We start from the raw sequence: 26,944 nt of genomic DNA on the forward strand, positions 1-26,944 counted from the left end.
GTTCCTCACAATTTAAAAGCTTGTTGAAATGTTTAGCCAGAATTTCTGCATTGTCTTTATTGTTATGGGCCAGCTTACCATCTTCATCCTTCATCAGTAGGGTCGGGTGTTCATATTTTTGGAGCTGCTTTCTGAAGGTTTTGTAGTAGTCCCTTGATTTAGTTTTACTGAACTGTTCTTCAATTAACTGCAGGGTGTCCTTATGATGTTGTCTTTTTATTCTTCTTAAGACTTGGGTAGTTTCTTTTCTCTGTTTTACTAGCTTTTGATAGGATATTTGTTTGTTTTTATTATAGAATTTCTGACAAATGTATGGAATGAATGTTTCAATTAGAATGTTCTTTTATTTCTTGTTGAATTCATTTAAATTATGAGAGGGTTTCCTAAACTGATCTATATCGATGTGGATGCTCTCAAGAATGGTGAGGAAGGTGCGTTTTTGCTAAAAATGCAAAATCTTAAGATTCTTATTTATTGTTCCATATTCGTGACTGGATTCTTTATGATGCTCACTCATAGCTGAAAAAAGATTATATATGAGCGTATTGCGATATTCAGCGTATCTTATAATAAAATTGCAGCCTGTTAGACTGGCATAGCTGGAATTACAGGATTGGCATTTTAATTTGTCAACTCCTGAGTTCAAATATCTATTATTATTATTATTATTATTATTATTATTATTATTATTGTTGTTGATAGTGTGCGGATTGAAAATAAGTCTGGAGTTGGTGTGGGAGGTTCTAAACGCTATTTTAATCTTATATTTTTTAAAGACATTAGAAATTTGGCAAATGCTACTACTATTGAATGTGAAAGTAGAAAACTTCTCTTTAAGAGCGTTTTTTTTTTTTTTCTAGGGTAGTCTTAGGTCTGCTCTTATATCTATTGATGATTCTGTTGACGAAGATTCTACTGAAGCCGTTGTGTTCTGCAATTTTTGTCATTTTTGCAAGATAAAGGAACAGTTATTGCTCTGAGTACCATACTACTGTATTGTAAGCTGCTTTCTTATGTATGTCTGTGCATAGAAGTTTGTTGGATGGTATTGATGGTATGGGTGGGTTTTCTGTATATATTAAGAGATAAAGTGCTGTTGTAGTTGCGCATAATGGTTAAATCCAGGTAATTAAGGACATTGTTTTTTGACTCTATGGTGAATTTTTTATGTGGATCAATGGAGCCAAGAAGTTCAAGTACTGTTTTGCTGCTAGTAATAGGAGTCTAAAATAGCAAATGCATCATCCACATAGCGTGCCCAATGTTGAATGCCGTTAATCTTACCAATGATGTGAGAATATTTTAAATGATTAATGTAAATATACAGAAGGATCCCTGAAGCCGGTGACCCCGTGGGAAGACCCATCTGTTGGTAAATGGCATTACTGAAAGTGAAGAAATTGTTATCAATGTGAATTTCAGAATCTGAATAAATATTTCACCTACTGTATACTTAATACTGAATTTGGAAAGAGTGTTCTTAATTAATTGAATGGTGATGTTAACAGGCACATTAGCATACATGTTAATAATATCAAATGAATGAAGTGTGTACTGTTTGGATAAATTAATTTTATTGCAAAATTCTATGGGATTTTTCACTGACGTATTAGCTTGAAAATGGTAGTGTGACTTACGGAATTTGTGAATGAACTGAGATACTTTGTAGGTTGGACTATTTCTGAAATTGATAAAGGATCTTATGGGGATGTCTACTTTATGGATCTTGCGTAGCGCTTTCACTGTGGGAAGCTTCGGATTTATGATAATCGTTTTGGATTTTTTAAGGTCATTAAACAAAAATGACACATTCTTAATAATGGTTTTCAGGTGTGTGTGTGTATTTTATTTGCAGGATCTTTTGTAGGTGTTATGAAGTTGATTTCCGTAAAAAATATTTGTGCTTTGTTGATGTAGTCACTTTTATTCATGATTACAGTAGCATTCCCTTTGAAATAGATGTTGATTCCCATAGGGAATGCACTACCCATGCGTCTTGGTGGGTGTGCTATTTACCAACTGATAAGCCCAACTTAGCACACTGGGGCGAAACGTTCGCAACCAGGAATGAGTTAGCTGGAAAATTTATAATGTCCAATAATGGACCACTTATATTAGCATTCCCTTTGTCAGCTTTTGTTATTATTAAGTCACTGTCTTGGCTTTTTTCTTTACTTTACGGACGTTAGGCATGTATTCAGTGTTGGGTTTAATTGTTGTTGATCAAAGATAAAAGATAGTTTACGTCTGACTTCATATCGGACTTCTTCTTGTATGTTTATGGGTAATTTATTAATAGCTAATTCTAATTCACCTATGGTGGAAATAAAATTATCACGGTGAGAAGGATTACCCCAATTATGTTTAGGTCCCTTGCTCAGAACTTCAAGATAATTGACACAGAGATAGATTTTACTTATGTTCACAACAGGTTGGTGAGAATAATTTGGTTTTATGCTGTTTGGGATATTACGTTTGCTATGAGTTGTTTTTGAAAGAGCATTCCATTTGTGGTCAAGTGTGGTTTTTTTTCTTTAACAAAATATTACGTTTATTAGTGACATGTAATGTCCATTAGAGGGGACAAAGAAGGGAGGAAACTTCTAAATGAGTTTCATATAGTTTGTGGTTCAGAAGAAATTTGATTTCGCCTTTAATCCAAATTTTACTGGTTTTAAGTTGAGTTGCACAAGTTTTTGCTGTGTTCCTTATGAGTTTGCCATTTGCCATTTTCGACTCTTGTATTACTAACAGCAACACAGTACCTGAACTTCTCAACTTCTTTTATCCACATATAAAATTCACCAGAGTCAGAATACAATAATGCCCTTAATCTGGATTTAACCATTCTGTGCAACTACAACCACACTTTATCCTTTAATATATACAGAAAACCCACCCATACCATCAATACCATCCAACAAACTACTCTGCACCAGACATACATAAGAAAGCAGCTTAACACCTTCAGTAGAACCTTTGCCAACAGAATCAATAGATATAAAAACAGACATAAGACTACTCTAGAAAAAGATTCCACTCCCAAAAGAGAAGTTTTCTACCTTCACATTTAATAGTAGTAGCACTTACCAAATTTCTAATGTCTTTAAAAAACATAACATTAAAATAGCGTTCAGAACGTCCCACACCAACTACAGCCTTATCTTAAATCCACATACAATCAACAACAACAACAACAACAACAATAAGCTGAACATCGCAACACTCTCAAATATAATCTTTTTCAGCTATGAGTGAGGATCATAAAGAATCTGGTCACAAATATACAGCAATAGATAAGGATCTTATGATTTTGCATTTTGAGCAAAAAGGCTCCTTGCTTAACATTCTCAAGAGCATGCACATCGATATAGATTAGTTTAGGAACCCCTCTTATAATTTAAATAAAATCAACAAAAAAAAAAAAAAGAACATTCTACTTGAAACGTTCATTCCATACATTTGTCAGAAATTCTATAATAAAAACAAATCCCGCCTCCATCTCTCCAACTCAACTCCACTCCTCAATCCCCCTCTCCCCACCAGCTCAGCACCTCCCTTCCCTTCTCTCCTCCTATCCTCACAAACACAGCTGAGCCAGCAACAGCACGATCAGTGAAAGCGGAACTGCTAAATTGAGAAGGCTAAGCCATTTGAGAGGGCAACTATTTAATAAGTAAGTTTAAAGCTTTTTTTATAGCCCAAGTTTCTCATACACACTTTTTCTATTACAGATTTGATCTTTATTGATGGTTTCCACTATGAGTCACATACATTTTACCTGGCATTTGTTTTTTTCTCAAATATGGTTTCTCAATTTTTGCTGCCCTCTTGACTATTTGAGATGGTGACTAAATGAAGACAGACTGTCATTTTAAATTTTAGCATAGTGAATTAGTCTTCATTTTTTAATTGTAACACACTGCACGTCTAGACAAGCTCGCCATAATTACTTATTGTTTTAATTCCATCATGTCTCATTTGTTTTCACTCTCTTCCTCATTGTGTTTTAACATATTCTTTTAACATCAATTATGTAAAAAAAATTAACTTTTTTCACTGAAGATGGCTCAAACAAGTTGACACATGTATTATGGAGAGATATGTATCTATGTATGTATGTATGTATGTATGTATGTATGTATGTATGTATGTATGTATGTATGTATGTATGTAAAAGGAGGACAAGTTAAATTTCCTTTGTAAAGTGAAAACCGTCAATACGGAATGATTTTAATATCTTGTAATAAATCGGGAAAGTTGGCAGCTACGCCTTATCCCTTTTTCTATGGGCTCGAGTCTGAAGTGAGGCGAATCTTCGTAGCAAGTTTTTACGACCGTATGCCCATCTTGGCATCAATCTCAGAGGAATTAATGAGATGAAACAAATGACGTGATATGAGTACTAAAAGTGATTACATATTTACATCATATGTAGGCCTAAAAGTCATGTTCACCATTTGTCTATTTACATTTAGAAATACTCCCTTCCAATGAAAACAGCCAGCATAACTCAAATACATTTTTAAGTTTGTTAAAGAACAGTGTAGAATTTTTACATGTACAATTTATAACTCTTTATAGCCTAGAAGTCATGTGTTCACTGCAAAATTTTTTAGGTTATCGCATACTGCACACCCCTCCCCCCCGTTTACAGTTTTTTGGCTGTAAAATTGCGGGGGGGGGGGGGGGAAGGCGGGGTCTAATACGCAAGTAAATACAGTATTTTTATGAATTCTGAAGCATTTGTCAAATAACTGTGCGAACAAGGAGGCAGTTGTATTCCAGCACATAATTTTCTTTTTAAAAAAATCTGTATTATACATAAGGACCACTTTAGAAACAAAGTACAAATGGTATTCATCTGATCCATACTTAACAATAAGTATTCACATACACAGTACTTTCAACATACCTTTACACGATCATGCACAGTGTTGAATAATTGGCATCGCCTGACAGAATTCAACACAGGGTCATTCCAATCGTCAACAACATTGTGAGTTGTCACAGGTGGCAAGCCATTTCTCTGAAGAGCATAAATACATCGTTTGATTTTTACTGTATCCTCCTTTAATAACAGTTCACCTGGAGAAGGTAAACGTCCACTGAAACAAGCGAAATATAAGTTATTAATGATAAATAACCATTAACTTTTTTTTCTTCATACACAGTATTTTAAAGCCAATAGTCCAGCATGTTCTTGAAACTTAATGCATATGTAGGATATTTATCAATTTATCACATTTGAATTTATTGTCTCTGAGATTAGCCAAAGAGTTTTGCTGCAATGAACACTAACTTGCACGTGTGTCACTTACAAATTTGGTTGACGAGTACATAGTTTACAGGGTATCCTAGCGTTTCAAAATATTCTATGTATGTAATGGTTGAACAATACTTAAGCGTGCATGCAAAAGCAGAACATCTGAAATTAAGACAGTCACATACCCCAAGGAGCAAGAACTCAGCAAGTTGCCTATATAGTAAAAGGGCAGCTATACAAAAGTGAAATTTTAGTGACCTGAAGGTCAAAATTATTAGGGGCTGAGTTAAGGCTGTAAGGCAGATGTTCAAGAAGTTAGTACCCTAATTCTCCTGAGCTGAATCGATGATGTCAGAAGTCATGATGAAAAAATACTTAAATCAAGAGAATTGGAAGTTTTATTTGAAATGCAGCCTGAAGCACAAAATTAATATCACAGTATAATGCAATTTTTACAGTCTCTCCGTGCTTCTGGAAATGGGCTGCAGAACCCTTTAAGAATCTCAAAAGACTGTAAGTATAACCTTATCAGCTGAGGGAGTTAGTTACCTAAAATTTTTTGGTTAAAGGCATAGCTGCCTCTTGTCATGGACCAGACCACACTAAGTAGCAACATCGCAAAGTGAGGTGGTCGCCGTCCTTTAACTACACACAGTTGGGAATAAAATCTCAAGATGAAATTACCTGTATTTCTTAACAATGATGAATGATTGTTGACCTAAATCACTGTCAACATCGTCTTGAAAGCTTAAACTTCATATTTAAGAAGTCAATCAACAAAACAAATATACACACGATGTCATTAAACACTTCTTTATTTATACTGTACCACATTAGTTCTGATGACCTTATGACAATGACACTATCTGTAATTTCCTTTCATCTTTACTCTAGTTTAAGAATTATTTCTTAGTGAATGTTTTTAAATACGTGCACAATAGCATAGAGAACAAAATTTTTTATGGGACAATTTTCAATTTGAAAGGAGTAACTACTTCCTGATTCTTTGGTACACTCATGAAACATTATATGATTCACCCAATTATTGTCAGTTTCGACACAATGTTTTCAATCCAGATAAATTTACTTCAAAAGAAGCAGATGTTCTGAAATACTGAAGGCGCACAAATGATGAAAAATTACTGAACCTTATGATGTCATAGCACTTCGCTCACTGCATACAAATTAAAAATGAACCCTCGGTAAACCACACTTCTGCTTTTTATAAATATAGAACCAAACTGATGTCTGTTTTAGACAACTGTCATCACAATTCTCAGTGTCTTTCAACTAGAATTTCAACTTTTATCAAGAGGAATGAATATGGGATACAAGAGAGCTCATATTATTGAAATCATCTGGTAAAACAACTATCACAAAAATCAATGAGAGATGAATGCCAAGCCCATACATTTAAAGAAATGAAGATTCCATATATACAGTATATTACCAGGTGACAATTTTAGTCTACAAATGCACAATTTTGACATGTAATAAGAAGACTGTGATCAGAAGATGGTGTGAAATTACTCACCTGAGACAAATTTCATACATTCTCTTCCCAATTTTTTGCTGAATGTCACTGATGGTATCTCTCAAACTCTTCGTTACAGCATGTCCTCGCAGACTCTCCACATTAAAGTTGTTTGTTTTTGTTGGAAAGATGAGGAAAGCTACGACTGTCACATCAGGGAGCGATTGCTGGGATAGCACCAACACAAATTATACACTGTAGTCATAACACAAAAAATTATTCAAATAATTACCAAAACTATACCAAACTGGAGTCAGAAGATTAAAAAGAGAATAGGCCTATATATTAAAAGTGTTACTCACTTCTAACACAGATGTGTAGTCTTCACAGTATTACAGTCAAATAAGTTTTAAAAAATACTTCCTTCCTGCAGCATTTTCATGTAAGGAACTTGGGACATGTTATTCAGCAATCCTATATTCTCATGAGGGAAGAATTTGTGTCTGAATGCTCTAAAATCCATGAAAATTGGTAGAAAAGCATAAATATGGTCCTTGAAAATGGCTGTAGTGTTCTTTTCTGTGTAAGATTTTGCATTTGATCTAACAAGTAATTTTAAGTAGTGGTGGTTAATTACATTATGCTACGACGTTTAGCCACAATGTTGAAGATGGAATATGCAGTAACGTGGCTATTGTCAAATGTGCTCACTCTTTCAATGCACTGTGCATCGAACACTTCAATGAAAAGTTCTATCTTAATTTTGATACTGACAAACATGTCACATCCACATCAACGTTTTGTGTACACTAGGCAAGTAATCTATGCCTTTCACGTATAAATAAAATAATTATCCCTTTAACTGGAATGTTTTATAATTCCACCATTCAATACCTAGTAAGATATAAGTACATATATTAGAACACGTTTCAGACCACCTTCTGCTAATGAAATAATATGAAATAATAATGAAACAATAGTGCCTCTGTGGCTCGGGTGGCAGCGCGCCGGCCTCTCACCACTGGCTTCCCTGGTTCAAATCCTGGTCACTCCACGCGAGATTTGTGCTGGACAAGCAAAGGCGGGACAGGTTTTTCTCCGGGTACTCTGGTTTTCCCTGTCATCATTCATTCCAGCAACACTCTCCAATATCATTTCATTTCATCTGTCAGTCATTAATCATTGCCCCAGAGGAGTGCAACAGGCTTCGGCAGCCGGCACAATTCCAATCCTCGCCGCCAGATGGGGGTTTCATTCATTCCATTTCCTGACCTGGTCGTATGACTGGAAACAGGCTGTGATTTTCATTTTCAATGAAATAGTATTAATAATAATATTAATATAAAACATTCCAATCAAAGGAATGATTATTTTGTTTGATAAAGTCAATATGGAACAAATACGATATTCATCAATTGCAGTATAATGTAATATTGATAATGTAATTATTTTCTAAAGGGTGCTTTCCTGTTACTGCTGTCTAAGAACTCCTATTGCTATGGTATCTGTAGTAGTATATGTGTAATTAAAATGAACTATAACTTGGAAGAAAGTTACATTTACCAATCGAGCTGGAGCTGCGTGGCTGTGAGCTTGCATTTGGGAAATGGTGGCTTCGAAACCATCGGCAGCCTTGAACAGGGTTTTCCGTGGTTTCCCCATTTCCACACCAGGCAAATGCTGGGACTGTACCTTGAATAAGGCCATGGCCATTTCCTTCCCAATCCTAACCCTTTCCTGTCTCATGGATTATGGTAAAAATTATTGATAAACAGCTCAGGAACATCAATGAACCTCAGCTAGAAGAAGAATGATGTGGATTTACAGGTGACAGAACAACCACTAGAGCCTCCGTGGCTCAGACGGTAGTGCACCGGGCTCTCACCGCCGGGTTCCGTGGTTCAAATCCCGGTCACACCATGAGAGATTTGTGCTGGACAAAGCGGAAGCAGGACAGGTTTTTCTCTGGGTACTCTGATTTTCCCTTGTCATATTTCATTCCAGCAACATTCTCCAATATCATTTCATTTCATTTGTCATTCATTAACCACTGCCCCAGAGGAGTGCAACAGGCTTCGGCAGCCGGCACAATTCCTATCCTCGCTGCTAGATGGGGGCTACATTAATTCCATTCCTGACCCGGTCAAATGACTGGAAACTGGCTGTGGATTTTCTTTTCGGAACAACCACTGACCTCATCTTTGATGTTAGGATGATTATAGAGAAATACTGGGAGAAAGGAAGAGACATCTTTGTCCTTTTGGATTTCGAAAGACTTATGACAGCGTGCCTGGGGACAAGATGTGAGATTGTCTATCAAGAAGAAACATTCCAGACTCTCTTATCAAAAAAGTAAAAATGCTGTATACCCACTGTCAGAGTGTGTCCAAATAGGGAGTGGATATTCAGATTGGTTTGTTACTTCTAAGGGGGTGCAACTGCTAGTCATCTCTGTAATGGACAAAATCATAAAGAGGGTGAAACAAAAGTGTGTCAGTACTGATTTCAAGGCACTGACTTCCACAGACGATGCGGTGATTTAGGATTGCGCAGAGGATGAAATACTATAGAAAATGAATGCCTGGAAAAACCAATTTAAGGAATTTGGCCTAAAAATGAGCCCTATGAAGATGGTAGCCATGAAGGTTGGCAGGCAAAGAAGAAGTATGAATATTATTTTGGATGGAAAGAAGGTAGCAGAAGTTGATCAGTTCCAATACCTTGGCAGCATTGTAACTCGAGATGGCTGTTGCTCAGATAAAATTACCAACAGGATTCAGAAAGGAGCTGATTTGTACCATCAAGCCAAAAATCTCCTCTGGGACAAACTAATTCCTTTAATATCTAAGAAAACCTTGTAACAGGCCTACTTTGTACCAATAACAACATACAGTCTGGAAACTTGCACCATCAACGGAAAATTCCTGAGTCAATGCTGCAGAAAACAAGATGAGATAAGATCCAGAATGAGCAGGTCCATTAAGACATCCAAGTGAAACCACTCAACGAAATTCTAGCGACATCGAGATTGAGATGGTTTGGTCACTTGAAGAGGATGGATCTGAAGAGGGTAGCAGGAAAATGGTTTGACAAAGATCTGGATGGAAAGCAACCTAGGGGCAGACCAAGGACATGATGGATCTCCCAAATAAAAGATGATCTGCAAGGAAGAGGAGTGGAATTGTGTAAAGTTGAAGAAAAAGAAGCAGATGAAGAAGTGTACTTGCATGGACATAAGTGGAGAGCACTCGTGCACTGCACCTGGGAAACTGGAGATGGTTAAATGATGATGTAGAAATTTGTCAACTTAAAGCAATAAAATATTTTTTGCGAAGATTATTCCCAGCTGAAAGAGCATTCACGGAAGGAATGGCAGGTAAATTTGATCATTTCTACATTTATGCATAGATTCATAAAAAGCATTTAGGCAAATATTTCTTTCTTCTTGTAATCAATTATATAAAGAGAAAACCATTGGTTCTTAACTCTCTAAAAAATGCCTTTCAAATAGGCATACACATTACTCTTCCCAATAGCAGTGATTTACAAAGTGTTCCAAATTCATCTGTATATTCCTCCAGAGACTAATGTGCTTAGATAGTCATTAAAATCTGTGCATAAGGTGACTTACTTTTAAAAAATGATTCAGTCTTGCTAAGGCTTCAATGAAGATATCTGCTCCTTTATTTCCGAACTCATATCGACCAGCAATGAAAAAGTACAAAGTCTTATCGAGGTCAAAATCATAATGGCTGAAATTGAAACAGAAATTCAGAAAGGCAACATATTAAAATTCAGAATACAAACTGTCACTTCAAAAAAGGAAAAACCTGCAATATTTTTCCACATTGCAGAAAGCAGATAAAATCCCCAATGAAAGAATAATTGTATATACTCCTAGCTAGCAAATCCATGATGTTTATGCAATTAATAACAAAAATGGAAATGCTTGCAGCTTTTACAGCTGTACCATAAAGAGACATTGAAAATTCACACCTGGCAACCAAAGGCAGAGTAAGAAGAGCTTGCCAATTTCACTAACAAGTACAGATAAAATAGGGTTTTCATGACCCATTAAAGGGTTGCTCCATGTGGCCTAACCCTGATATCAGGACTCAGCTAATAACATGGTCTTGATCGGTATGCATCGCCAACTGTATACTTAACAATATCCTTATATATGAGTAAATTATGTACACTGAGTCCTCGGCTTGCAGGCTGTGTGGATTCAGACGAGATCTATTATCAGGTGTCACGGAGAGCAAGGTGTTGCAGAATGTCTGAATTAAGAGTGCCTAAACATTACATCGTCAAACTCATGAAAAACAAAGCAGCATTCCTCTTTGTTATATTAATGCTGTCCAAAAGGAAAGTGACTGAAGGAACACGTACATCTAAAAGGTCTGTGCAAAAAGTGGAAGAAACATTTTTGAAACAGGAGTGGAATAAATCGCTTTATTCCATACTATGATGAATTTGACTTCTATCCAAACTCAAAAGCACATGGAAAATTCCTCTGTACACCTCAGCAACTACTTTCCATACACTTTTATTTGAAAAGCATCTGATTGGTTAAATGCCGGTTCGCTTACCAACAGCTTCTCTTATTGGTTCAAATTTCCTCCCAAGTATCGATTTTCGGAACTTGCTCTCCCATTCTTATAATTTGTTCACGTACTGTTGTATTGACTGTTGGTCGCAGATTCCATGCTCATGCATGATTTGAGTGGCGACACGTTAAACATGAATTATTAGAGTGGTAGCATGTCAAAATCATAATAATAATAAAATATTTTATTTAAAATAAGTAAATTCACCACAGTATGGAATAAAATATTGTATGCAACAGCCACTCAAGTGATAAGTTTACCTTACTCATTTCGAAGTTCTGTCCTCAACTGCAGCTCGGCGTAAACATCTTGGTCTTAAGGTAAAACACTGTTTTCCGTGGCTGTTGCATATCATCATCATCATCATTATACAGTTCCAGTTTCCCGGGTACTGTTAATGAGCATCTTCCACTTTTTCTTGTCTATATAGAACTTTTCATGGAGGTCATCATCCACTGTCCATCCTTCGATAACTAGATCAACCTTGATCATGTCCATCCATCAGGTTTTAGTTCTTCCTGCAGGTCTTCTCCCCCCCAGCTGTCTTTCCAAATTTATTCTGGCTGTTCTTGTAGTCTCCATCTTCATCACATGCCCGTACCACCATAGTCTGGATGTGCCAATTCAGTCTAATACGGATGTCTTTATTCCAGCTTCTTTCCTCACCTCCTCATTTCTTAACTTGTCTATCCTGGTCTTCTGGATGGTGGATCTAAGAAATTTCATCTCTGATGCTTGCAGTCTTGATGAATCTCTTTTGTGCGGGTGCACGCTTCAATACCATAGGTCAATATTGGTATGAAATAGCTGTTAAACACTATCAGTTTGGCTGGTTTTGGAATCATGTCATCCCATACAAGTGTTCTTACTTGTTAGTAGAATTTCTGATCCCTTTTGCACTCTGTTTGTAATTTCTTTTCTGACCAAATTATCACTGGAGATTGCACTTCCAAGGCAAGGAAAACTATCCACACACTCTAGCTGGTGGTCTCCTAGTTTTAAACTTGCTGGACGCTCTTCACTGTTGACTGCCATCCCCACTGTCTCGGTCTTGTTAATGTTGAGATTATATTCCTGCAACTGGGATTTTCATACATTGAGTTTGATCTGTACTTCCTATTCTGTTTCATCCCAAATCATGATATCATCAGCAAAGGCTACTGCATTCAGTTCACTTAACTTTTCCTTGACGTTCTTCATTATATTGTGGATAACAGTGATGAACAGTAGTGGGGACAGTGCACTTCGTTGCAGAACTCCACTCTTGGTCTCAAACCATGATGATCGACCTTCCCCAATTTGTACACAGCTAGTAAAGTCTCTGTACAACATCTTAAGTTTCCTTACCAGTCCTTCAGGCACATTTCTTTTCCTCAAGCACTCCCAGATCATGTCTCTTATAACATTATCATATGCCTTTTCTATATCCAGGAATACAATGACCAGGTTCTTGCCTTTCTCCCAATACTTCTCCATCAGCATGCGGGTGCTAAAAATTAGATCCACTGTTGATCTGTTACTTCTGAATCCATATTGCTACTCCTCTAACTGTGGTTCAATGATGGTTCTCAATCTTCTTTCTATGACCTTCTCTAGAATTTTTAGCCCATGAGACAGCAGTGTTATTCCTCTACAGTTGGTGGATTTCCACCTGCTGCCTTTCTTAAACAAGGGAATTATAACACCCTTGCTCCAATCTGAAGGTATTTTGTTGTCTGTCCATACGGCATTTAATACTCTGTGAAGCCATTGTATACCCTGGATACCTGCTGCCTTTATCATGTCTGCATTCACTTCATCTGCACCTTAATATTTTCCTTTAGGCATACATTTTAAGGCTGTCTGTTTCTGTCCAGGTGATGGGAGGTTCCTCATTGTAGGCTTCGATTTCCGCTTCTGTATTTTGTTCCTGAACGGGTCTATTCAGTAGGTGGTCGAAATGGTTCTTCAGGACTTCTCTCATGTCACTTTCTGTCCTAACCAGATTTCCATTTTCATCTTCAAGTGCCTTTATGGTATTCATTGGTTTCCTTTTACCTCTGATAACACTATACAGTAGTTTCTTCTTGCCTCTGCTGTCTTCCTCCAGTTTCTGACTGAATATATTCCATGCCTTGGTCTTTTCTTCTGTATCTGTTCTTTTAACATTTAGTTTCTTGTTTCGGTATAATCGTTCGAGGTTTCTGATCTTTGCCTCGTCTCTAGTATGCCCATTGCATTTTCTGACGTGTTCCAAAATGGCATCAAAGTGGAGGTATGGACCACACAGTCCAGAATTTTATGAAATGAACCATAAGTTTAAAGTTTGCAGGAGGCCAGTACCTAGTAAAGAATGCACAAATTTTAAAAGGCTGTGAGGAGAGAACGGAACAGTATCAAGTGAATTGTTTGAAATGAAACAAGTAAAATATAATATATTATTACTACAGTTACTAACTTGATGAGATATAGAGCGGACACACAACATTTCTGCTGCGTCTGAAAGGAAGAACAGTTGCCGAGATAAACGAAATACACAAATATTACCCGTTCTAAAAAAGAAGACACGGCATAATACACGTCATACAACGTAGAAGAGAGGAATCGCGGCGTGAAATAAGCAAAATTTGAATTAAATACGTTCACCAGTTGGGCTGACAAGGAACAATACGACACGTCGAAACTTATTAAAAATAGAGCTTGGAGGACGGAAAAATAATCAAGAATCAGTTCCGAGAAGCGAAACTAAGAAATTCATAAGCCATCAAGAACAGAATTATCGTATAAAATTATTTTAAAAAATAAGGCAAAGATAAAATCAAAGATACACTGAACACAGTGTTAAAATATGTGGCATAAATCAGATTAACAAGCAAAATACGTGAGTACTGACGAGATATTTTGATTTTAAGAAGCTCAAAAATGAACTCTTACTCACTGGAATTATTTTCTGTGAATACTAGTTCAAGGAAGATGACAATCATGACTTGCTAATTTCGAGGTGGACCGACCTGGAGATGAATATGTAGCCAGCCAGCTGACCAGACCTAATGAAGGAGAGTACTCCAGCTGACCCATAGATCCAGCCAGCCGAGAAGCAGAGATTTAGCACGGGGAGCTACGAAAAAATTGCCATACCTGCTGAATGACGAGCTAAGTTTGCTAAATATTGGTTCTTAATTAAGGTAGATGTTATAATCTCGTAAAATTTATGATAAGTGTGAAGTATAAGAGAGCAAGTGACTCAATGAAGTGCAATGTTTTGAATTATACCTTACGACGTTAAGTTCTGATAAGACCGATATATCTCGAAGAAGTGATTAATGATTATACATATGTTGAGTATATTATGATAGCTAATGAAATTATGATTATTTGCAAGGAGGAATATAAACACAATAATTAGTCAAAAATGGCAATATACTGTAACGTGTAATCCACAGATTTAAAGTTATGTTAAAAAAAAAAAAAAAGTGAACTTATATTCCTTCTTCAAGGGCAATGTAAATACGAAGATAACATTAAAAACTTATCACTTTTTCAAGGATGATTTACAACTAAACTATTAAAATACGAAGTAAGACTTTTGCTAACTTTGTTATATGTAATGTTATATATATATATTGCCACATTTCATCGAAGCTATGACTGTTTTATTTTCATCCAACTTGGTTATAAAAATAACACACACTTAATGTTAGTAAATCAGCCTTCCTTACTTTCTATGTCCAGGTCAAATCAAATTTGTCAAAAACTCAGCAGTGTACTCGATAAGGGAGGTCTTTCGCAGAGACAAGTTTTTCTTTGATGTCTAACTGCACGTTTGTAGTTACAGCCTTCCAGTTAATGGTGCAGCTAGTTTCTTGGGGCACTGGAGGGCTCATGATCTTCAAAGGAAACTCCTCCTTGATCTTAGACAAGTAATCTGATGGGTGGTGGCCGTGTAATGGTTGGCAAGGGCCTTCTTGCTTTCAGCCTCTGTGTTCACTTGCCTTTTTATCTCAAGTGGAGCATTTTCACACAGCAGAAACAGTTTGCGAGTAGGTGTTGGTTTAAGCCACCCAGAGATATGTGTGTCGTTTCATTAACATGCACAACAACGTGTTCTGTATGAGCTAAAGTCTCTCATAACAGAGCTGCATATTCTGTAGCTATAATGCTCAGACCCAGAGCAGTTGTCTGCAGAGTACCTGGCTGGACTCCACAGGTACAGCTTGTCAGTGTGCATAGGATGTTGTTTCTACCACAAATCCCTGCCCTTTGTATTAAGGCAGTCTTGCCTGAAGGACAAAGGATTCAAGATGATACTGAGGTATCTGGGAGATGAGCATTGTCACAGTCTTTCCCCTTTCTATATAACATTGAGCTTTCTCTTCGCTTCTATATTGCACAGATGTAATGCACACACATTTGTTATGGTCAAGTCAGGCTTGAGGCAGTTGGTTTCATAGCAGTGAAACAGGTCAACAGCCATTGTTAAAATAGATTCAACCTCTGTGAAGCTTTGACCTTGAGTAGCTATAGCTAGGTATATCATGTATGTAAATAAATCTCCTGGTGTTTGTTGAGACAGGCCGGTCATAAGTATTGTCTCCGTCAATATAAGGGCATAATTTTGTGGATATGAGTTCCGTGTATGAGACAAATTTAATTCTGTCAGGTGGAGAGTATCAGCTGATACGAAGGTCAGGAGTGAAACCTCAACCAGGTGACATGCTAGCAAGTGCATATTTGATTTGCTGACAATGAGGAGAACCTTACCATGTGACCAAGTGATTCAAGGCCAAACAAGGAACTAACCGAGTGCCATCACCAACATTCCACTGAGCGAGTAACAAACCAATAACTGCCAAAATACATTATCGTGGAGGAAAACTTTGTGAGTGACCCCTGACGTCCAAACATTCTACGTGCTCTCCCACGAGTTAATGAGCACGTGTTACGATATGAATGTAACCTGTGATAAAGAAATATAATAATCATTCTACAGTACACTCAACATGCATTTAAGTAATTTTAAGGGATGTGTAAATCCAGATTAACATTTGAGAGATTTGTAGGAGTGAATTTCCAGTTGATTTTCTGCAAAGTAATTTCACATTTATGAGAGGCGACGTTGACATTACTTGTTAGTGCTATGAAGTGATTCCTAACCCAATCGATCACAAGGCTAATATTCAAGAGGTATCGATTGCGATAAGGTTTTCGGCAGATAAACCAGATATGTTACAAGTGTTATTTTTTTAATATCCACCTATTACAAGGTGTAAGATAAACTAAGGTCGTGATTAAATAAATATCAGCATTTAAAAAATAAGGTTAGGAAGTGTATAAACCAGATTATAACGTTATAACGTGCCTTGTGTGTGCTTTGTGTGGGTTATGGACGTCCGTCCGTCCGTCCGGATGGGCTGATGTGCATTTCTGTCTTGTTGCACGATGTAATACTTGCTATGTAATGTTTATTCTGATCTTCAAGTGTTTGTCACAGTGGAAGAATTATGTCATCATTGAAAGTTAGGATTTCTAATGACGTGGAAAGGAATACTTTTTGAATTTTTGATTATGAATTTAAAGTAAAATAATCTTTCGATGAGTTAAAGATGGGACATTTGTGCAGTGATCGCCATATATTCTCAGGGGAGAAGTACACTAACATAATGCATCAAAACTCGACCAAATGTTATGAAAATAAACAGATTGAAATAAAATAGGAATAAATGAGGAAAATAAATGTATCCTAATAATAAATGATGATACTTACACAAACAACCTCTGGTAACTCAGTGTGGCAAAATCCCTCAGGTAAATACAGTAGAAGTTCGTAATAGTGAGAATTTATAACAGCGAAAAATTTACTCGCTATAGCGGATTATCGTTATATCCAATTTTTGTACAAAAGTCAGAAAAACCCAATATAAATAGTCCGTTATTGGACATTATAAATTTTCTCGCTAACTCATTCCTGGTTGCCAGCGTTTCACCCTCATGTGCTAGGCTGGGCTCATCAGTTGGTACCTAGCACACCTACCAAGACGCTGGCTAGTGCATACCGGGGAGGCCACTGCGTAGGCTAATTGCAGCCACCGGCAGTGCCAATGCACTATGATGGTATTATAAATTTACTCATTCAGAACAAATATTTCAGATTCCCTATGGGAATCAACATCTATATCATCTGATGGCCAAGCAGGCATCAATTTTTGATAATGAGACAAAATGTCTCATAGTGCATTGGCACTGCTGGTGGCTGCAATTAGCCTACGCAGTGGCCTCCCCGGTATGCACTAGCCAGCGTCTTGGTAGGTGTGCTAGGTACCAACTGATGAGCCCAGCCTAGCACATGGGGGCGAAACGCTGGCAACCAGGAATGAGTTAGCTGGAAAATTTATAATGTCCAATAACGGACCATTTATATTGGTATTATAAATTTACTCATTCGGAACAAATATTTCAGATTCCGTATGGGAATCAACATCTATATCATCGGAAAAACCCATACACATTAAAATTCGGTATGAAACGGCAATCAGTTTGTTCAAAACTTGCATTTGCGCAGATGATACACACTACGGCTTACTTGTTATTTTTCGAAATCCGATACTATGTGGAAGTGTATGTTTAATTTCATTCTGAAAAAATATAGTACTGTATTTCTAAGAGTCCAAGACGAACCCAATTTTTCCTTCAAAATATTAAAATCAGGCTCAAAAAGTATTTTGTAAAATCATATGAATGCCTTTGTTGTACAGTAGGCCTACGCATTTCAGACTATCTTTAGACGCCGAACATTGGCTATCGTCATGCCGTAATTTTTTTTTTGTGGCTGCACAATTATTCTTTATTTCCGCGGGTTTAACGACAACTAACTTATAACTGGCATAATAATACCGAAGAGAACCAGTTGAAAATTTGCCGGCAATACCCATTCCATGCGGCTCTACAATACAACGATCCATCAGGAAATTATTCTTGCTGTTTATAAAACCGTTACTTTTACTCAGCGTCAGATATAACCGGCTACCGCTGCACGCATGTCTCGCTTGCCGCCTAGCGATGTATAGGCCTAATCGCGGACGATGAAACTCAACGAACGAGTTTTTGCGCCACATTCCGCCCTTACGATTTTTGTGCACATACCTCACAATTTCAACTTCGACTTCTTTAAAGCGTCCTTGTTGCGGACCACTGAATACATTTTTTGTACAGTACGGTACGCATTTTTTTAAGCTCCTTGTCTTCACGCTAACGCCAAATATTGGCTTTAGTTAGGCCTATGCCATATTTTCTTGCGGCTGCACAATTACTTTACATTTCTGAGTGTTTAATAACCATTAACTTAAAATTGGTATCATAATATCGACGAGAACCCGTTGAAAATTTGCCGGCAATACCTTTTCCACGTATCTTTACAATACGACTATTCATCACGAAAATATTCCTGCTGTCTATAAAACTTAATTTTACTAAGCATCAAGTACAATAGACTCATTATAACTCTGCCACTGAGTAGCCGGCCTGTCTAAGAATTCGAAGGCTCCCATGTTTTGATGCCATTCTGCAGATTTGAGAAACGTTTTTGTAGAGGCTAATAGAACGTCATTCTCTCTTCACTATTTCCCGAGATCCAGTGACGTTACACACAGGCACTGTACAACCAGTTGTCGGGGCTAGCGATGTATAATAAAAAGGCGGTGGTTAATTGTCAATGAGTTTTGTGTGTGTGTGCGTGCGTGTGTGGGGGTGAAAAGAAGCAGTGCAGTTACCATGGTAGTTGCCAGTGGTATCCATTAACTTACTGTTAGGCCTCGAATACAAGACAACCCTTGAGTTTTCGCACGAGATTCTGAGAGAAAAAACGTCGTCTTGGGTTTGGAGAAATACGGTATCACTCCAGAGGTTTCTGTGGCAAACACTTCAGATTTCTTCTTCAAACGGCGTCACCTAACCTGACCGTATATGTATAATGAAAACATATTTGGAACACATGTAGAGAAATGATAACCTCCTCGCTAAAAATACCGGGCGAGTTGGCCGTGCGCGTAGAGGCGCGCGGCTGTGAGCTTGCATCCGGGAGATAGTAGGTTCGAATCCCACTATCGGCAGCCATGAAAATGGTTTTCCATGGTTTCCCATTTTCACACCAGGCAAATGCTGGGGCTGTACCTTAATTAAGGCCACGGCCGCTTCCTTCCAACTCCTAGGCCTTTCCTATCCCATTGTCGCCATAAGACCTTTCTGTGTCGGTGCGACGTAAAGCCCATAGCAAAAAAAAAAAAAAAAAAATTTATATGTAAATAGCCTTTCCAAAATTTAACTAGACGCGAGAAGATATGAACTATCATCTGAAATGAGTGATGTACTCTGCCATATCTTGAGGTGTATCACATTCTTACTTAATTTCCGTATGTAACATTAAAATTAAGAGATCGTTTACCCCAGTCTTTATTTTTAATGAGTTAACATCTGCTATCGGCCACGTTATTTACGCATTTATTATGAAAACGCGTTATCCTCTTTCATTTTGAATTTTCTTTTTTTTAGAGAATAGCAGTCGACGGGAATTACTAATCTACTCCAACATTGCCTTCGAATGTCGATGAGAGAGCTCGCAAATGCACATGGTGAGAAAACTATACCGTACCAAAGATGATCGATCGCTTTTTGTAGCAAACGTTTCAGTTTCCTTATTCAAACAGCGTCACCTATCCTAACTTATTCGTATTATACGTATGATGAAAACACAGTTCAAGCGCCAGTAGAGAAATAACCTTCTTCCTATAAATGTTCATAATAGCTTTTCCGTAATTTATCCAGACACAAGAAAATATAAACTAACTTCTCAAATAAATTATGCACTCTACCATATCTCGAGGTGTATCCCATTCTTACTAAATTGCAGTATTTGGCCTTAAAATTAAGTGGTCATTTAGTCAGCCTTTACTTTTAACGAGTTAACAACCGTTATCGGACACGTTACTTACGCATTTATTACGAAATTGTCCTCTTTCATTTCGAATTTTCTTTACGGAACAGTAGTCGACGGGTATTAGTAATCGACTCTGACAACGCCTTCGAATATCGACGAGAAAACTCCCTAGTGGACGTAGGGAGGAAAGGATACTGAAGGTAATCGATCGCATGCAATATAATTGTGGGGTGCATAAATATCGGGTACGGAAAAAAATCGTGCGCGCTTAATCACTCGTAATAAAGGATGAGTCAGTGATAGGTCTCTCGCTGTAACCGAAGGATGACACACAGTTTAATATAGGAACTTTGAAGGGACAGAAAGACGTTGTCGCTATAACGGAGTTCTCGTTATATGCCGTACTCGCTATTGCAGACTTCTACTGTAATTTCAAATACTATGGGGAAATCATCCAACCATCTGGATTAAATCACAAAGCAAACAGAGAGAAAATTCCTAAATTACAAAAAAGCTTATAGAATCACATGGTACAGGTAGAACAAGAAATCAATCTCCTGGAAAACTAAATTGAAACATTATAACATAATCAAGCCTGAAGCATTATACGGATCAGAAACCTTGATTATTGGAGGCAGATTACTAACTAAAACTTCAGAAAAATACATACATACATACATACATAATCATTATACTCTTATGCCTTTCAGCGTTCAGTCTGCAAGCCTCTGAGAATTTACTAAACGTCGCCACAATCCTCGATTTGCAACTAGTGTTGTGGCCTCATTTAGTTCTATACCTCTTATCTTTAAATCGTTAGAAACCGAGTCTAACCATCATCGTCTTGGTCTCCCTCTACTTCTCTTACCCTCCATAACAGAGTCTCCTAGGTAACCTATCCTCCTCCATTCGTCACACATGACCCCACCACCGAAGCCGGTTTATGCGTACAGCTTCATCCATCGAGTTCATTCCTAAATTAGCCTTTATCTCCTCATTCCGAGTACCCTCCTGCCATTGTTCCCACATGTTTGTACCAGCAATCATTCTTGCTACTTTCATGTCTGTTACTTCTAACTTATGAATAAGATATCCTGAGTCCACCCAGCTTTCGCTCCCGTAAAGCAAAGTTGGTCTGAAAACAGACCAATGTAAAGATAGTTTCGTCTGGGAGCTGACTTCCTTCTTACAGAATACTGCTGATCACAACTGCGAGCTCACTGCATTAGCTTTACTACACCTTGATTCCATCTCACTTACTATATTACCATCCTGGGAGAACACACAACCTAAATACTTGAAATTATCGACCTGTTCTAGCTTTGTATCACCAATCTGACATTCAATTCTGTTGAATTTCTTACCTACTGACATCAATTTAGTCTTCGAGAGGCTAATTTTCATACCATACTCATTGCACCTATTTTCAAGTTCCAAGATATTAGACTGCAGGCTTTCGGCACAGTCTGCCATTAAGACCAAGTCGTCAGCATAGGTCAAACTGCTTACTACATTTCCACCTAACTGAATCCTTCCCTGCCATTTTATACCTTTCAGCAGATGATCCATGAAAACTACAAACAGCAAAGGTGAAAGATCACAGCCTTGTCTAACTCCTGTAAGTACCCTGAACCAAGAACTCATTCTACCATCAATTCTCACTGAAGCCCAATTGTCAACATAAATGCCTTTGATTGATTTTAATACCGGTAATCAAGAAAAATAAGAAAGTAAAATCCTTAGGAAGGAGTGTGGATGAAAAGGTCTCCTAAATTATAACAGCATTCTGAGAAAATATTACTCTATTAGAAAAAGATGACTGAAATTTTATGGTCATATTCAAAGAATGGATAATGAAAGACTTACTAAAAAGATAATTAGGCCTCACAAAAAGTCTAGAATAATTGAGTAACTGAAATTAAAAAGACCTTCAAGAAATCAGCATAACAGCTGAAATTATATGGAACAGGCCTAGCTTTAGAACGTTGGTGAACAAACATTATTTTGCTGAAAAACCCAAGATAAGAACCACAACTGCATGGATGCAAGAACGGAAGGAAAAACACAGTGAGAGGATGAAGAGATTCTGGGAAGAGAAGAAAGAAATTTCATCTGTTAAATAAGTTAAATTGCACTCCTTATTTGGTGACAACGTTGTAAAAAAGAAAAAAATAATGACATTATAAACCAAATAAATGACGATAGAGTATCAAAAATAATTAAAGATGATTCTTGTTGTTTAAAGGGGCCTAACATCTAAATGTAACGAATGATGATTAAGTCAATTTCAGTGCAGGCTCAAGAATGAGTTTCAAAGAAGAATGGTAAGAGAAAGTTGTATAAATAATTAAGTTGTAAATACTTGTGTATCAGCTTGAAATTAATTTAGAGATCATGTAGGAGAAGGATCTACATCGGAATCATGACTATGGAGGATTAAATTATTGAATTTGAGGATTAAAGTGACACATGTTTGAATCAATCTTAGTTTGTGTCAATGAGGCGTCTTCTTTTTTTTTTTTCTTTTCTTTTTTTTTTTTTAATTTTAATTTTTTACAATTTTCTTTACTATTAAATGTTAAACAATTAATTTATTGGAACCACCTATTCAATACTAGATAATTCTTTAGGACTATAACACTGTCATTATATTATTAAGTTTGAGTATGGTACATGTTTCGCCTGTCATTGCAGGCATCATCAACCATGAAATCTATCTCCCAGTCAGAGCTCTGAGTGGATGCTATACTAGAATTATTCATAAATCAATATTTTTAATATAACAATTTGCACTGAAGTACAAGACATTAGGTCACATTGGAATGAAAAAGCCGTTCATGTCTTAAAGTTTAAATGTGACGTCCAACTCATGTTCACATCCATGGAAATAATATTAACTGTCAACTCTCATAATGCCGGTAATGAGAACGGCATGACACAAGTGGGTTTAAAACATCTGTACATTTTTACAACCTATTAGGAGATTAACATGTACTAGAACTATTGTGAAAAACTATTTTTTACACAATTTACGCTAATATATATATAACATATGGTACAATTTGGAAATGAATTGGTCGATCTTGTCTTGAAGTTCCAATGGGACATCCTACTCATGTCCACGTTGAATGGAGATAATGCCAATACTGAGATGGCAATTGTAGTCTATTGGAATAATAACATTTAAACATTTCTTTTTACATTTGTAGGAGATCAAACACATTCAGCTTATATGGTTTTTGGGATGGCCTAAATATTCTACAGATCAACATCACTTCCTTGAAGAATGAGAATCAATATTAAAGTGGAGTACCAGTTGGATGGCAAGAATGCTGATAGAGAGCTTGATCGAGTTTCATTAAATAACGGATTATCACATCTCCGTATAAACTATAGAATATTTAGGCCATCCCAAAAACCATAAGTTATAAGCTGAATGTATTTGATCTCCTGCAAATGTTAAAAGATGTTTAAATGTTATGATTCCAATAAACTACAATTGCCATCTCAGTATCGGCATTATCTCCATTCGATGTGGAAATGAGTAGGACGTCCCATTGAACTTTCAAGACAAGATCGACCAATTCATTTCCAAATTGTACCATATGTTATACATATTAGTGTAAATTGTGTAAAATATAATTTTTCAGAATAGTTCTAGTACATGTTAATCTCCTAATAGGTTGTAAAAATGTACAGATGTTTTAAACCCATTTGTGTCATGCCGTTCTCATTACCGGCATTATGAGAGTTGACAGTTAACATTATTTCCATGGATGTGAACATGAGTTGGATGTCACATTAGAACTTTAAGAGATGAACAGCTTTTTCACTCCAATATGACCTAATGTCTTGTACTTCAGTGCAAACTGTTATATAAAAAATACTGATTTATGAATAATCCTAGTATAGCACCCACTCAGAGCTCTGACTTGGAGATAGATTCCATGGCTGATGATGGCAATGACAGGCGAAACATGTACCATACTCAAACTTAATACAGTATAATGACAGTGTTATAGTCCTAAAGACTTATCTAGTATTGAATAGGTAGCTCCAATAAATTAATTGTTTAACATTTAACAATGAATTTCAATACAGTCAAAATGAAATTAATCACTTTTAATTTCCTGTATGTCGCACTGACACAGATAGGTCTTCTGGCGACGTTGGTATAGGAAAGAGCTAGGATCGGGAAGGAAGGTACTGTGGCCTTAATTAATGTACAACCCAGCATTTGCCTGGTGTGAAAATGGAAAACCACAGAAAACGATCTTCAAAGCTGCTAACAGTGGGGTTTGAACCCATTGTTTCCCGAATGCAACCTGACAGCTACGTGACCCAACCCATGCAGCCACTCGCTCAGTTGTCAAATGAGTATAACTATGGCAAGCTTATTGCAGATTAAGGCAATGTTTTGATTAAGCATTATGAACACACACTGAACTCTAATGAGCAGGATTAAGCCATAAAAGGGATGTGTAAAATACAGTAATTTAGACACTGTTTACGGTGTTAATTTGAGTGTCAGGTTAGGGAGATTATCCTTATTGATTTAATAAATTCTGGACAAGAAATTCATTCTTACTGTTTATCTTAATTTCAGTTTATGACTAACGTCATGTGTTATTCGTGTGAACCAGAAAGAGGACGATGATGAAGATTTTGCTAACAATTTATTAAAAAAAGTAATGAAGTGAGTGTACAAATTCAAAGACTTAAACGCCCAGATCAGTCATCAATAAATTGGATGCCGTTATGCATCACTAGACCAAGCGCCAAAAGTTGGTTGCGAGAAATTCGCGTTTAAATTTGGTTCTATGTGTAAATTCGAGCGAACATAATTTTGCTAAATATGGTATTACTGGTGTTGTAGGATAATAGATTGTACCTTCTCACCAAATTTCAATATTTTTATACTCGCACTACATAGATTTTCTTCAAGAAATGGCACTTAGTCTACTGATGCAATTTAAGGTTTTTCTCAAGTGCGAATAATGTATCATGATGCTACACCAATAACCCCCAACTGTCGAGTATCTACTGAGTAAAACTTCAAAAAATATAACGTGCCGGCAGCCATGATTAAAATCTGAATCTCCTACTGTCTGAAAAGGCCCGCTAAGTGCTTGATCCACCACGAGCTGCGCCACAACTCCGGTACATTATTCAAGTTTTAGATGGAGAAATTCTAGAAGGGAAGCTATTCTCTAAAGTCGTTACTATAACGACTTACTGATTTGAGGAATTTCAACTTATCCGAGTCAAATACATTGGTAAGACATGAGCCATTGTAGCCTGTACAATTTTTCAATGGATTTTATTCACGATAGGCCTATTATATTCTGAGAGTACAGTATTGACGTGATATTTTTGAGCCTTGTTTTGTTTTGCTTGAGACAGAAAATGTGATTAAAGATATTTTCTCCCATAAATACACACAAATCACTGGACAGGTAATAAGACTGTTGCTCTCAGTTCATTCAATCTCGAAATCAGGATCTCCATTAAACCTATCTACGTCATCCACGATGTCAGAATCTGCTTGAAGATTCTGGTAACATTGTTTGGCATCTGCAGGTATTAGGTGCATCAGCGAACCAAAGTCTCTTAGTTTGGCTTCAGAGATAATACGTTTTCCTTTTGGCCAAAAAGGTATTAATGCCTGGTGAAAGGGAACTCTACTTTCCCGTGGTCGTCCCTGTCTTGACTTATTTAGATTTACTTCCTGAGATTCACCATCAACTTCTAGAGAATGATTCTCACACGCAACCTTCTTAGCAAGCTGCATTAGTAGTATTGTCCTTCTCCTTACTTTTGGAAGTACTTGATACATCGCTGAACTTTGTCACTTGATAAACCACTCAATGTATCACCACGTAAAAATGTCAGCACTATCGAAAACACGGGCTCACTCGCTGTCATCCGCACGCAATGTGAGGAATATGGCGCTTGGTCCAATGATGCAAACTGGAACGTCGCATAGTCTACTGATGCAATATACATTTTTACTGATTCCCGCTTTGTCGCTTAGGTTTTCTGTTTACTAACAACTAACGGCCTCTTGTAATGCAGTGGGGAATTTTTTATAAATAGTCCAAGCCTTCCTCTACAAGATGGCGCTAAAATCTCAATTTTAGTCAAATGGCGCTTAGTCTACTGATGCATAACGGCATCCAATTATTTTGTATGTTTTGTATGCAAGCAGATAAATGTTAGAATGCAACCAACTGGAATGCTGGTGTCAGTGCAGTTGGCTCCAAAGCTAGGAAGTGGCCATGTCAAGGCAACGTTGGACATGGACGGACTGGGTTGCGTAATACTCCGAGTGTTGCATGGTGGGCCACTGTTCTGTACTTTGCCATAAACAGAGATAACTGATAATTTTGTCACAAGATAAGGAAGGATATACAATGAGAAACACTAGTTGCTCATTTACAAATCCTGTAATGCTGACTGGAGAAACATAACACGTGTTATGAGGACATTTGATCCTCATGTCTTAGCTTTCTCTTAATATTTAAGAGATTGCAAGAAATAAACTACTGAAGATTTTAAAAAAAATGGGGATTTTACCAGACCCCTCGTAGAACTGTTCTCTATATTGGTAGTTTTCCATTCTCCTTATACGCAGCCGGATTAAATATAAACGGGAATTTGAATGTACCGCTGCTGTCAGTAATAAT

At 37.0% G+C, this 26,944-nt stretch overlaps 1 protein-coding gene across 1 annotated transcript in view; it reads right to left on the bottom strand.

The window, feature by feature from the left end:
• Positions 1–26,944, bottom strand: part of Glys (glycogen [starch] synthase) — a 146,292-nt gene that overhangs the window by 45,731 nt on the left and 73,617 nt on the right. The window contains exons 7-9 of the mRNA XM_067135130.2: positions 10,372–10,492; positions 6,801–6,967; positions 4,916–5,108 (exon numbers count right to left, since the gene is read on the bottom strand). Of these exons, the coding sequence (XP_066991231.1) occupies positions 4,916–5,108; positions 6,801–6,967; positions 10,372–10,492 (481 nt within the window). The remainder of the gene's footprint in view (positions 1–4,915; positions 5,109–6,800; positions 6,968–10,371; positions 10,493–26,944) is intronic.

Source organism: Anabrus simplex, chromosome 1 (genome assembly GCF_040414725.1).
Source record: "Anabrus simplex isolate iqAnaSimp1 chromosome 1, ASM4041472v1, whole genome shotgun sequence".
Classification (NCBI taxonomy): Eukaryota; Metazoa; Arthropoda; class Insecta; order Orthoptera; family Tettigoniidae; genus Anabrus; species Anabrus simplex.